This window comes from Pan paniscus, chromosome 1 (assembly GCF_029289425.2).
Source record: "Pan paniscus chromosome 1, NHGRI_mPanPan1-v2.0_pri, whole genome shotgun sequence".
In the NCBI taxonomy this organism is placed as follows: Eukaryota; Metazoa; Chordata; class Mammalia; order Primates; family Hominidae; genus Pan; species Pan paniscus.
Genome location: NC_073249.2, coordinates 178,818,235 through 178,832,490, shown reverse-complemented (window position 1 = coordinate 178,832,490; position 14,256 = coordinate 178,818,235). Strand labels below are relative to the sequence as shown.

Below are 14,256 nucleotides of genomic sequence, written 5' to 3'. Positions count from 1 at the left end.
CCCGCCTGTGTCACTGCCCGATCGAGTGACGGGCGAGGAGATACACACTGCGGCCCCCAAGGCGCAGCCGCCCAACCGCTGCTCTTTTAGGAAACGTGCACTTAACGCTCGCGGAGGCCAGGCCAGAGAGGCGGCGCGGCTCCGGCCAAATGCGTCATGCACAGAGCGCTCGCCTCTGCGCCAGGGCGTGAAATGGGCACAGTCATGCAAGCCTCCCGGGGGAGCGCCAAGGTGAACTGGAGGTGGAGGGACACCAGCAGGCGGCTTTATGCAGCATGGTCTCTCTCTAGTCGCAGTCCATGCAGAGAGCGGCCAAGTTGAACTGCTCTCGGCCCTCAAATGCACAACTCGCGCCCCGTCCTCTAGCGTAGGTGCCTCCAATCTCCTGAGCCTAGTATTCCCTAGCCTTTACCTGGCTTTTTTACTCCCTCCGATCTCAGGTTCACCTGGGCTTCTTCCAGGAAGCCTTCCTGGATCTCCTCAGGGCCAAGGAAGCTGTGCCTCTTCTGTACTCCCGCAACACACCACAAGACAAGCCACAGCCTCCCTCCTCCCAGCACCTGCACGGATGCTGTGTCCCCTCCCTACCCAGAAAGGAAGCACCTGGGCAACAGCAACGTTCTTCTCGCTCACTACGTCCAGCACTTATCCCATGTCTGGCACTCAGTAGGAACTAACAAACATTTCTTGAAAAGTTGTATAACGATAATTTGAAAATGAAGTAATAACTATGAGCTAGTATGTACTGAGCATTTGTGTGTGTGGCACTGTGCTGTAGTGCTTTACATTAATCAATTAATCCTCACAGCAATCCTATACAGTTGACATGAGAAAACTGACGCACAGACAGCTTATGTAACTACCCCAAGGTTACTTATACTCCTGATAAGTGCACTTATTCTGGGAACTGAAGGAGCACTGGGCCATCCGGCCAATGTCTGGAAGTTTTCCAGTGGAGGGGACTCCTGAGCTGAGTCTGCACTATGACGTGTAAACTTAAAGACTGACTTTTGGTTCTGAAGGTAGAATCAGACCAGGATGTTCCTCTGAATAAGGAAGGTGGGAAGGAGCTTAATGTCTCCTCCTGCCCTTCCTGAGTCAATGGGAAGTACAGGGAGAATCCCAAGAATGAAGGTGACAGAGTGTCAGCATTCAGGGCAGGGGTGGTCTGGTGCTGTTTGGAAAACCCCGGGTTCTCCCAAGGAAACCACCTTGTCTAAGTCCTTCGGAAGGAACATAGAATCCAGCAACAGGTGCAAAGGCAGAGACCACACATCTCTTAAGGCCCTAGGTTGTCCCTCAGAGATGGCCCCAGGGCCCTGACTTTTATAGGCATGGTCTGATGACCTCATGGCTCTTTTCCAGGAAAGCCAGGCATTCAGTGTGGCCCAAGTACAATTTACCTACCAGTTCTTTCAAAAAACAATGCTAAAAGCCAATTACATTGTTGCACCTAAACTGAAACTACTGAGTTATGATTACGTGGCATCCATCCAATCTGATGACCATGGATAAAAGTCTTGCTGTAAAGTGACATTTGTTTGACGAGCCCAAGCTTTTAACATGGATGGTCCTCAGGGGCCTTTACCAATTCAGAGGAGTAAGAGTTAGCCAGAAAATAAAAACTGGGAAGGGGCTCCCAGGTAGAGGGAACAACATAAGCAAATGCATGGAGGCATAACTAAGGAGTATATGTGAGAGGGAGGGAGGGAGAAATCATACAGCTCAGCAACCCTGGTGCTCCAAAACCAAGATAGCAAGCAAAGAATAAAAAGCATTTTAACATGAAAATAAGTGGAGGGATGCAGTGAGCCTGGAGAAGATCATGTGTGCTCTGGATAGTGAAAAGGAGAAAAACAGAGACTTGTTTGCAAGTAACAGTTGAAAAGGAAGGAAAAAAACCCAAAATATCCCAGGATGGAGATTAATGAATCCAATAGGGACCCATGAATGTTACAAAGTTTTGACCAAATGGGCCAGCAACAGTACTGAATATGTCTCAGGTGGAAAGCCTAAGAAGTTTCTGAGAATTACAGAGGCCAAGACATAGTCCCTTTTTAGCATCCAGAGCTGCCAACACTCCAACCACAGAATATACCACAAAGCCCCAACTTCAGAACTGGAGAACATTCAATCTAATTTTGTAATCAATTGTGAGCACATTTTGAGCTAGGTTTGAATCAGAAGAGAAAAGACTGCCTGAGAAAAAATTATAAACAAAATATATAAGTGCTGAAAGAATGTCATAAAATGCCATAAATAATTCCACAGAGGGGAAAAATATATGTGGCTGGGTCATTAAGTAAAGCTTTGGCCCAAGTCTTTCTGAGCAGATTAGACCTGGGAACATTCTAGGAAGACTTCCTGGAGGAGGTACAGCTTTAAGCTGAGCCTTGAAAAATCTCAGGATTCAGAAATAGAATAGAAAAGGAGAAAATTCCTAAAGAGGGAGGGGGCCTAGCAGAAGCAACAGCGTTTCCAAGCTTGGGGCAACAGTTTTGTGTTCCAGCGGATATAGTGCACCGATTTAAAAGCCTGTGGATCCTGGAGGAGCTGCTCGGCGAGACGGCTTGGCAGCCGCTGAACAATACTGAAGGCTCGGCCACCGGCTGCCTGTGGATTAAGTGGGCGGACAGAGAGCCAGTGATGGGAGATAAAAGGGAGTGAAGTGGATAATATTTAGAAGCAAACTCAAGGGGAAAAGAGCGTCAGCAGCCCGGCTGGCAGGCTGTGGCGCTCACGCCGGCATTCTTGTTTCCTCCCTAGGAAAGCTGCATTACCAGGCGACCTCTTCTTGGCTTTGAGAGACGTCCAAATGGGAACTATTAACAAAGGCACGCTCCCATTTTTATCTCCGTCAGAAAGTGCTTTGCCGGTCAGGTTTTCTCTGCTTGGCCTGGGATTGGAGAGCGGGTTGGGGGAAGATCAGACAATATTTTTGCGGATGAGGGTTCTTGGAATTCTTGAGAGCTGGCCCCTTTCAACTCTAAGATTTTAGAAGTCTGTGTCCATGAGCTGACAATTCTTCAAAGCTAAGAGGCTAGGATTTCATGAAGTGAAGATTCTTTGAGTCCCTAAATGTCTCTGAGCCTAATATTCTGAGATTTCACCATTCCTAGATTCTTTGAGCCTCAGAATTTGGATTTATGGTTGGAGATTCTCTGAGCCTAGAAGTCTTCTTGCTGTGAACTTCCAATTCTGAGACTAGAATATCTCATGACATTTTGGTCACCTCCAGCTTTAGGACCTCACTCTCCTCTGATGGAGGTGCGTAAGCTATCCTGTGCTCCTGCTTCTGCGTGTGTTATCCCCCTACATTTAGATAATATATTAAATATTAAGACACGAATGAACCAGGTCATGGAGAGGGGATGGACAGAGCTCGCCATGCCTGCAGGGGTTCTTCACAAACAGCCCTCTGGGCACAGAAATAATCTGAGTGAGCACATGCCCAGGGGTCACTGCTGGGGGACACCCGGTGATGGACATTTGCTGAGCAGCTCCTTACCAGATGGCTCTGTGGGGGAGACACAGCGGGTGTGGCAGACTGCCGAAGCACAAGGTGAAGGTCGCGCCAGAAGAAGCCTGTTTCTCAGTCCAGGTTCTGGAGGTATATGGTGTAGGCGATGCTAGCCTGTGTTTAATTCCACGGTGATGGAGGGGCTCTCCCTCCGTGGTTGACTTCCTGGGAGAAAAGGCTTCGGCATGGTCTGAGGTCCTCCAGGGGTGTCTGGGGCCTCGGGGGAGGCTTGCTCCCTCTACTCTAAGGAGCGCACATAGATCTGACAAGAGATCTGACAAGGTATAACACTGTGGGCTCCAGGGCTGCCACAGAGGCCCAGAGAGGGCTGGAGGACTCAAGAATGGCCATTGTTGGAGGACAGGAAATTAGAGAATGGTTCTGAAAGGTGGGAGCATACAACCAAAAGGGGAACAAAGAACAGGGTCTCTATCTGAAGTGTGGAGAACCAGGGCACAGGAGAGACTAATATTCAGGTGCTCTGTGCCTCAGTTTCCATGCTGCAAACAGGACTAATAATACCCACCTGTCAGGGCATAAAAGCAATGGGGTGCACACTCAGGTAATGAATTCTCGGCAGGCAAAGACACATTTCGAAGTCTCTTCCCAGACCCTTCACTGGCACAACACAGTGAGGTGCTCTGGTTGAATGAGTGAGGAGCAACAGAGGGAGAAGAGTCACAATGAAGGAGAGCAGCTGAGGCTGGGTGGGTGTCCAGCAGCCTGTGCCGTGACAGGCTGGGGCTCTCCTGTCTGAAGCCTGGCAGCAGGATCACCCACTGGAACCAACAGGCTCTGGACAAATAGGTATCAGCAGCAACTGCCAAAGACAAGCCTGCCAGCCCCTCCCAACTACAGATAACTCAGGCTCAAAATTTCAGACTTGGTTGGCCTAGGCTCTCCAAAATATGGGAGATACGCATCACAGAACTCAGACCTGGGCCAACACTGGAAATCACCTAGCCCAGCGCTCTCATGGGACAAAGGGGGGCAACTTAGGCCTAGAGAGGGAAAAGGGCTGGCCCAAAGTCACAGGCAAGGTACTAACAGGATCAGGATTAGAACCTGCTTTGAATACGACCTGCCTATGCTGTGGTCCAAATGTATGTGTCCCTCCAAAATTCGTATGTTGAAACCTAACCACCAAGGTGATGATCTGAAAAGGTAGAACTTCTGGGAGTAGATTAGTTCATGAGGTCTCTACACTCACGAATGGGATAAGGGCCCTTACAAAAGAAGCTAGAGGAAGCTTGTTCACCCTTTCCACCATGTAAATACACAGAAGGCATCACCTATGAGAAACAGGCCCTCACCAGACACAAAATCTGCTGGTACCTTGATCTTGAACTTCCCAGCCTCCAGAAACTGTGAGCCATCATTTCTGTTGTTTATAAATTACCCACTGTAAGGTATTTTGCTGTAGCAGGCTACATGATAATTTTGACATTTTTTGTCCTTATAGGATGGAAAGGAGCTTTCAAAGTTCAGAAGGGGGCTCCTCGCTGTGATTTATACTTTTCTTCATCGTTCATTCCTTCAATGATGCTGCATGGTGGAACGGAATCAGGGATGGTCACATCATGATTTTTGACCATTTGCTCATTAATTCATTCATGCTCCCAATAGTTACTGAGCACTTACTAATACCTGCTGGCCCCGCCAGGGTGTAGACATAGGAGCTCTGACTATAAACCAAGGAGATCTTTATTCAACTGCGCAGGCTTAGCCTATATTGGGGGGGGTGTGGGGGTGTGTGTATGTCTTCATAGCAGTGGCTTAGAAAGTTTGGGACATATTCCCTGGGAGTAGCTGATGCCCAGAATGTCTTTGAGAACTCCTATTTTAGAATCACCTTGAGATCCAATTTATACGTCAAGGAGAAAATCAGTTCCAGCACTTTTCAATTCTCTCTCTCTCTTTTTCGGCAAGAAATGATGGTCTACCACCATTCCAACACACACACACACACACACACACACACACACACACACAATTCAGCAGAAATGTCATCTAATAAAAACCAGGTCATCTTTCAGACGCTGGGTTGTGGTAATGGACTCACCTGAGTTTGAACACTGAGTCTACTTGGCCTGTCTGTGTAATCACAGCCAAATGACTTCACCTTTTCAGATCTCAATTTATGGTCTTAAAAATAAATATGATAATAAATCTTGTTGCATCTCTGTGAGGGTTAGAGATAATGTAATTATAAGGTCTAATGCAGCACCCTGCATAGAGACAAAACTCAATAAATGGTATTGTGGTTTCTAACTCCTTAAGTGAGGGGCTTGCAGAATTTTACAAACATTTTGCACACCTTTGGCAGGCACGCTTCAGTGTTCAGGCGCTACACATATTAGATGGGTAATGCTCGCATGCTTGGTAAAGTACAGAATAGCAGAGTCCTTGTTTTCTTATTATACCTCAGAGAACAATGTAACTTTGAGGTCTCATCCAGTGTCTCTGATTCTGCCATGCAGGGAGTTGAAGGGGAGGACTCAGGTCCCCTAGAGGGAGAAGTAGTGGCAGCCGGTACCAGTCCCTGGAGGCAGCAGGCAGAGCTGATAGAAATCTGCAGGTCTCAAGCTTGTCATAAGATCTGGACTCAAGACTTAGGCATCCTCGGGCCCCCAAGGGCAGGGGCTCACCGCCTCCTAATACTCCAACTTCACTACATTCGACAAGGGATGACGAGTGGATATGGCTGCTGGGAGAAGGGAGTGGCAACTTCCCAGGCAGCCTTCCTCTTTCCCTGCCCTGGAGCCAGCCTAGACTGTTTGCCAAGCACAAAACCAACATCCAAGTAGTCGTTTTAACCCATCAACAACCTCCCACAGGTAGTATTTTCTCATGTCCCCACAAAAACCAGCTCAACTTTGAAAGACTGGTAATTGCTGCCCCATTGGATGGATGGGCATACCAAGTCTTGCCCAAGATTATATACAAGTTGTTGGTTTTAAAACGTTGGTTTTATATATATATATATATATATATATATATATATATATATATATAACATTGGTTTTAGTGTTGAGGCTGGGACTGACACCTGGAAGCAAGTCTCCTATCTCCAGCCCACTGTGCTGAGCTGTCTACAATACATCAAGAAAACCTTCAGAGACCTGCCTCACCACCAGCCTCATAGCCGAAGGAAATAATATCTCTACAAGTATAAATTTTCCAAGAAAGACAATTTTAAGCCCTCAAGTCCTAAAGGGGAGAGAGAAACAGAAGAAAGAACTAAGGAATGATTACAGAAGATATCAAATACCTAGACAAGAGGAAGTCTAGAGAAACAGTGTGGGGAAGCTGGGAGAACACATCCTTCATACAGAGTCAGGCTGACTGGCTCTGTTCCTTATTAGCCACGTGACCTTGGGCAAGTCATTCAACATTTCTGGATGCCCACCTTAGAAAGCCATAGGGTTGTTATGAGAATTCAATGCAGTGGAAAAGCATGTGGAGCCTCCTGCAGGGTGCCTGGCACGTGGAATTGATTAGAATCATCCTATGGAATGTCAGGGCTAGAAGGAGCTTGAACGATGACCTCATCTCAGTGTCTTATTTCACAGACCAAGAAAACAGGGCCCAGAGAGAGGAAGTGACTTGCCCAAGGTCACATAGCAAAGTCACGGTGATGTTGGGTCTAGCACCCTCAGTTTATTTTGAAATCAAAGACCAAAACCTAACAATAGACCTGATCTTCCAAGCTGCACAAGGGTGGAAGAAGCTTTTTCCGGGGTTCCAAAACTTAAGCTTTCTTTCTCCATTTAACAAGCAAAATTATGGTATTTTGTCCAGAAAAAATTATAAAAATTTTAAAAACAACATTAATACTAAAATCCCAGATCTTAACAAAAAGACATTGTTTTAAGCCTTATTTTTCCCGCCTTCTTCTCTCACCGTCCCCCCAACCCAAATATTTTGCAATAACAGTAATGCTGCGAGGAAAGAAAAAATAAAAATCTGATGCACTTAACAGATATTTCAGTACACTAATGCATCACAGATGTTCATATCAAACTGTGCACGCGTGCATGTAATTTTACTGAGAAGGCTGTTGCATTTCTGATTTTGAATTTTTGGATCCCTAATGACCTCACCTGCCTAGGCTCCAGAATCCCACCCTTCCCATTTAGTCCAAGGCTGCCCAAGGGGATGGAGGAGAGATTTCATCGCCTCCCTACAAAATGATAACAGGACAAATTGCCATGATTGGACACTCTGGCAGGTGGTGAAGGGTATGGAGATTAGGGAACTAAGAGGAGTTCTGTTTTCTTTTGTTTGGGACTTGCTTTCTGCAGCTCTTTTGAGGAGCTGGACCCAAGAACAATTTTAAGAGTGGGCCCAGGCTGGTGATGGGTTGGGCACATTTTTGAAATAGAGATTGGAGTCTGTTTGATCTTCAAACATGAGCTTTGGAGACTGTCAGCAGGCTCCCTCCCGGCCGATGAATGGCTCTCAGTAACTTTTCCTAAAACATAACCTCACACACACTTTCCAGCAAATGTTTTCACCCCACCAAAGCCATCATTTGGTTGAACAGGAGTGTCTCCTGACCCCAAAGAAAGATAGTTTTGTTGTTTTAAGAGAGACGGATTAAAGACAGGGGCTGCTTAGCCAGAGTTTGTGTGTGCTCCCTTCAGCCTTTGTCAGATTCCTCTGTGGTTGGTGCAAAGAGAGTGTTGAGAGTGATGGTGGATACCTCACCTCCCCATCCTAAAAAAGATATCGAGGCCAGACCTAGGCCTCTGAACAGAGAGGCCTCCCACAAACCTGCCTCTGAAATGAGATGGGCGGTGAGCGCCGGGGGTCCCGACACAGATAATATCAGCTCCCGAGGCTGGCAAGGGAAAAGTCACTTCAGAGGGAGAAAGCGGCTATGTTCAGAGGAATCAGCACTGGGCCAGAGAATACACAGGATTTTCCCCCGTGGAGAAGGAGTCAGGCGTAGTCAGAACCCTGCAGGGCGTGACTAACTGCCCCAATACTCCTGCCACTGGGGCCCTCTGGGTAAGGACTCCACAATTATGGGAGAGCCAGCAGGAGAACCGACAAACCCGCCTTTCATTTGGCCGGCAAATCAATCTGGCTTCTTACCTCCCCAGGGACAATATTGCATTTCCCTTGGAAAAACAAAGGCCAGAGATCTTGGAAAGGGGATCAGTTTCTGCCGCTGTTTCCCTGGTGAAGAGCTTGCAACATCTCCGGAGGAGCAAGCAGGTCTGATTCCAGTGGTAGTTTCTGGTCCAGCCAATTTATGAGGCTGTCTCCTTAATGGGCAGCACGTCTCTGAGCCATGCCTCACTCAGGAAATTGACCCAAGCCCCATCTTGGGGCCTCCTTGAAGGAGTCCCCATCCTGGGATTGACAGCCCCGTTCTCAAGGCACAGATGTGAACTCATTGTTCCCAGGGTCTCAGAGTTGAGTTTGGGGCCAGTGAGTAGCAAGTGACCTCTGCCCATGGAGAAGGGGCTTTTAATGACATTTTGCTCTATCAGATCTCTGGCAGCCAGAGACTTTAAACCTCTTAAGCCCCTCCCTTCTCTCCTACTTCTGAGGTTCAGAAATCAGGACTGTCAACCTTTAAGCGAACACACTTCTCTGAAATTATTAACCTTAAAACTCTCCTGGCTGACTTTCTCCTGGCCTTAGCGAGGCGGTCCGAGGGTCACCTAGAGCTTTGCACAGAACCGGGAAACTGATGGTGCTTAACCTCAAATGGCAAGCAGCACTCTACTGTCGCCAGGTCCCAGGCAACTCCTTGTTGGCTCAGCCCTGGGAGCCATGCCTTCCTCTTACTTTCTTGGGCACTGTCCACACACCAGCCTCAATACAGCCTCCAGGGCCTCAGGAAGGCCTGACACAAACCAGAAGCCCCCTCTTTTTGTTTTTGATCACTCTGATGCTCTGAGGGAAATTCTTTCTGCCCAGGCAAGCACAGCAGGTGAGGAGTGTACATCCCCAACATGTAATACTGCTGAAATAGAAGCAAACACGCAGACTCTTACCCCAAATTCCAGTATATGCCACTCTCAACTGATACCACCAGAGCAGCCAGGTGCTGCCTCGCTGCCCAGCAGAACCTCTCCTTCCAGAAAAAGGACCTGACTCTGGCTGCCTCCCCCTCCCCCTCGGAGAAGAAAGACAATCAGAGAAGAGGACCCAGGCACCCAGGGCTGTCAGCTCCGGGCTGGGGCACTGCATGCCTACCTGGGAGAAGTTGAGCCCGTTGTTGAGGGGATGGCACTGCTCCTCCACCTGCTCCACAGCCCCTGTGGTCTTCTTCATCTTCTCAGCCTGCTGGGCCAGGTAGAGGTCGAGCACGGGCACACCACGGAAGCGCACGTCCCTCTCTGTGAGCGAGTTTACCATGAGCATCACCCAGACGGGCCTCTTGCGCTCCCAGTTGCCCGCGATGGCATTGAATAGGTAGTCAGCATAGAGCCCCTTGCCCCGCTGAGCGGGCGTCATCCAGGAGGGCATCATCAACTTCACGTAGTCCAGGTGGCGCTTCAAGCGCCAGTAAAGCTCGTGGGGCAGCACGTCCTGCAGGTTTTCCCCGTGCGGCAGCAGCTGGCAGCTGGCCAGGGCCGAGATGGTGTAGGGGTCTGTCAGGTCCAGCTCAAAGTAGACATGGGCGCTAGCCTGGAAGGCTGCCTTGGAGTTGTCCGGGATGAAGTCCCAGACGCGGGTGTAGGGAACGTGAATAGTGCCAAACAGGTAGGCCGGAGGATCACGCCGAATCGTCCACAGGAAGGAGTTCAAGTCCCTCTGCTGCAGGAGTAGAAAAGAGGCGAGGCAGTGAGGCCGAAGGCAACAGAGTAGAGTCAGGGTAGCCCAGAGGCACGTTGCAGAGGGAGGTGGGGATGGGAGGCAGAGACCATACACAGGCCGTGGTAAAGAGCCAGGTCTTTGGAGCCTGAAAGACCCACATTGAAAACCTAGCTTTGCCCTGTCTTAGATGTATGATCTTGAGTGAATCATTTCACTTCCACAGGCTCAGTTTCCTCATCTGTAAAATGGGGGTGAAAGCAACTACCTCGGGTTGTTGGGAGGATTAAAAGATACAATATATGTATATGAAGCCCTCAGAGCAGTGCCAGGCACAGAAGAAGTCAGCAATGAAGGGAAACTCTCATGATTAGCGTTCGCTGTGAGTGCCAAGGACTGCCACACCACCTGAGAATATTCATGCTTGGCCAAGTCAAACCTTCACCGGTGGTGTTTCATGCGGAGGGTGGGGAAAGGGGGACCAAGAGTCCTGCTCTGGCAAGAAGGGAGGAAGTCATATAACTTTTAAATCCAATCATTAGAAGATATAAGCCAAGAGCACTTTGAAAGCAGAACACCTATTAAAAATAGCACACCTATTTAAACAGCTACTTCACATTCATCACGGTGAATACACTTTTCTTTTTGGAGGGCAGGTCTGGGGTGTCAGCTACTTTGCTCGACCAGCTGAGACCATAGATGAGAAAGTGCTTTAAAATCTTGCAAGGCCAAGTCAAGTTTCAGAATCTGGTTTGGGAGGAAAGGATTCCATTACAATTAGTCCCAAGAAATGTACATATTCTGGGTACTTTCCAGGCTCCTCCCCTAAAAATGTATACCTGATTTCCAACCCCAGTTGTTTGTCATTTTCTATGACCTAAGCTCCGACTTAGGGGAGTGTGTGTGCATGTGTGTGTGTGCGTGTGTGTGTATGTAGGAGCTGAAGAGAGGCATGCAGACAGGGGTCCTTTCTACAGATCCAAGTCAGGGCTAGGCATAAAGGGCAAAGCCATTTTCCATCCAGAAAAATCCCTGGAGTGCCCACTGACCACTTGCAAGCTTTAGACCAACTCATAACACTTTTCTGCCTGATTCTGGCACAAATGAAAAGTATGTGTTGGGATGGGTGGGTTGTGGGAGAACAGTACCTTACTTTACTAACAACCCCAAACTGTTAATCCCAGCATGTTGGCGATAGACTGAGAGCCCAGTCAGCCAACGAGCTCCCTGTTTGTGCACAAGGCAGGCCGCTGGAGGTGCACCTTGCCCAAGGTCAGCGAATTCCGGGCTAACAGGCAGCACACCTACAGCAGCCAGACCCTATGGTCTCCTGGCCTCCAATTCAGGGTTACTGTCAATGCATTAATTTACACTTAGAGGGAAAGATACTGAAGGAAATAAAGAGGTTCTTTGTTTTGGAAGGAAAATTAGGAGAACCAGTAATTACTCGACCCCAAGAAATATTAGGCCAGTATGTTCTGGCATTGCCTTTTCCTCTCCTCTGAAATCTTCCCTCTTTTCACGAAATATGGACGCTTGGGAGAGTAGGTGGTGGGAGCCTGGGCCGCAGAGATGGAGGTGAGAACCAGGAACAGGGAGAAAGTTTGTCTTAGGTCAGAGTGGGAGGGCAGGGAGAGAGAGGGAAGCCTGGGAGGGGGCAGAGTGTGTGAATGGGAGAGCAAAAGGGTTCGATGGAAGTCAAGAGAAGGGCAAGGAATGGTAGAAAAACACAGTCAGAAGCGGGCAGAGAGACCAGAAGGGTAAAGACAGAAAAAATATGAGAAAGGAGAGACAAAAAGGGGCAGAGAGAGAGGAGGCGTCCAAGCAGCACCACAAGTCAAGAGGAGAGCCCCAGAGCGGCAGCGTGTGGAGAAGGAACCGGAGAGGCAGCGCCCTTTCTCGCTCCTGGCTGGGGGCTGGAGCCGGGGCAGGAAGGAGCGAAGGAAGGGCGCCCGAGGCTGCGCCCGGGGGGTGGAGGTGGAGCGGGTGGGCTAAGGTGGGTGCGGAAGCAGGACCCAAACCATCGTCCCACGGGACTGGAATACCCAGGCAGGCGGGAGAGTGGCCGGGCAGGCGCTCGCTCACCGATCCGGGCGGCCGGCACTGTCCTCCGTCCGGGGGCTGCGGGCGGGCGCGAGCGGTGGCAAGGAGGGCGGCGAGCAGCGGCCCCGCCAGGGCGGCGTGCATCCTGCCAGGGCCCGCGGGGCGCGGGGGACCCTCCTGGGCGGCGCCCCTCAGCGGGGCGGGGAGCCCCCAGTTGGGCACGGAGTTTCCTCTGGAGCACGGGGCTCCAGCCGCAGGATGCTGGGCGCCCTCTGGGGCGTGGCTGACTGTCCCTGTCGGACCTGGGGGTTTCTCTGGGGCGGGGCTCCGTCTGTTGGAAGAGGGGGACCCTCTAGGGCTGGGCCCCTCCCCCGGGCGCTCAACCTCGCCCCGGGTGCTGAGGGCGTGTTGGGGTCCGGGGGCGCGCGGGGTCCCGGAGCTGCGTCGGGGTCCAGGGGCGCGCGGGGTTCCTGGGGCAGAACCGAGAACCCGGGGTGCGCAAGGGTCCCGGGGTTATGCTGGGCACCCGGGGCGCGCAAGGGTCCCAGGGGTGCGCGGCGCTCCAGGAGGCGCGCAGTGGGACAAGTGCGGCGGAGGGCGCGGCAGGGGTGGGGGGCGGCTCTGGGGCGACCGGCTGCCCCCGAGCCCGGCTCAGAGGGGCGGCGGGCGGCCGCGCGGCCGCTGCCCGGGCTCCGCCATGCTGCTCCGCGGCCGGGAGGGAGGGAGAGAGGAGGGCGGGAGAGCGGCGCGGAGCCGGGCCGGGCGGGGGGCTGGGGCCGCTGGGGCGGGGGAGGGGAGGACCTGGCGCGGGGGGCGGGGGGGCGAGTGGCCGGGGCCGCGCCGGGCCGGGCCGGGACGGGCCGGGCGGCAGGGAGTCGGGGCTAGCTCCGCGCCCGGGCGCGGCGAGGCGGGGTCTGATGGGCATGGCAGGCGCTCGCTCGCTCCTCTCTCGCTCCCTCGTTCGCTCCCTCACACACGCGCGGAGGGAGGCGAAGCCCGCAGCAGCCACTTCCCAACTTTCCAAACTTCCCAGCGCAACTTTTTCCTCCCCTCCCCTGCCCGCGCCTCCTCCTCCCCCATCCCTCCTCCTTCCCTTCGCCAGGCGCGACCGGGCCGCAGCTTCCCCGTGCGGCCGCCAGAGGGCGCCCGGGCTAAGGACCCGCTCGGCCAACCACCGCCGGCTCGGCGGCGGACGCGGACTGGGTGGCAGCGACAGATTTGGGGACCAGCCTCGCCCAACGCATCCGTCCCGCAGATCCTGGCAGGAGCGAACAGCGAGAGGGACAGGAGTTGGACTGGGGAGGCAGCAATCACACAAAATTCAGAAAGCTGCTGTGTGCAACCTTATGTCACGCGTAGCTCTGGGATGCGCTTGGTAGATGCTCCGCAAACACCAACTGTAAAAGAAAAGAAAAGAAATCCTCAAAATTCCTTGGAATCTTCCATTTAAGTAATCCCCTCTTATCTATGTCCTTGGACCCACGCAGGATCCCTGTGTCTGTCTCTGGAAGAGTGAGGATTGATATCCCAGTTTCTTAGACCACAAGACTTGAAAGACCCCTTAAACCAATCTACCCGTCCTCAAGAGGCAAATGAGACTTAGAGAAGGCCAGAGCACAAGATCTAAGCTTCTGAGCCGTTTCCAGCAAATGAAGAAAGGGAGGCACAGGCACCCCTGCTTGGTTCTGTTAAAGGAGAGTTTGTCGTCTCTTCCTATCCTGACAACAAAGATCGACAGATGAATTAGGTCATACTGTCAGGAGCCCACAGCCTAGAGAAGGAGACAGACAGAGACAGATATGCAAAGACGCCATTAAAATACGGATGATGAGGGCCAGGAGAGACAGAAGCACAAGGAAATGGGAGCAGAGAGGAAGAGCTCCTAACACAGCTCAGAGGCCCAGGGAAGAGGCCTGGGA

The 14,256-nt window shown here is 51.3% G+C and overlaps 1 protein-coding gene across 3 annotated transcripts in view; it reads right to left on the bottom strand.

The window, feature by feature from the left end:
- The window catches only part of TRABD2B (TraB domain containing 2B), a 236,438-nt gene extending 223,371 nt beyond the window's left edge, over positions 1 to 13,067 (bottom strand). For 2 of the 3 annotated variants that reach the window (XM_063601244.1, XM_034964663.3), the window contains exons 1-2: positions 12,380 to 12,955; positions 9,734 to 10,297 (exon numbers count right to left, since the gene is read on the bottom strand). In XM_063601244.1, the coding sequence (XP_063457314.1) occupies positions 9,734 to 10,297; positions 12,380 to 12,481 (666 nt within the window). In that variant the 5' untranslated portion in view covers positions 12,482 to 12,955. Of the gene's footprint in view, positions 1 to 9,733; positions 10,298 to 12,379 lie in introns of all 3 variants that reach the window. The other variant, XM_034964645.4, reaches the window with a different exon arrangement.
- Between the last annotated feature and the right edge of the window lie 1,189 nt (positions 13,068 to 14,256).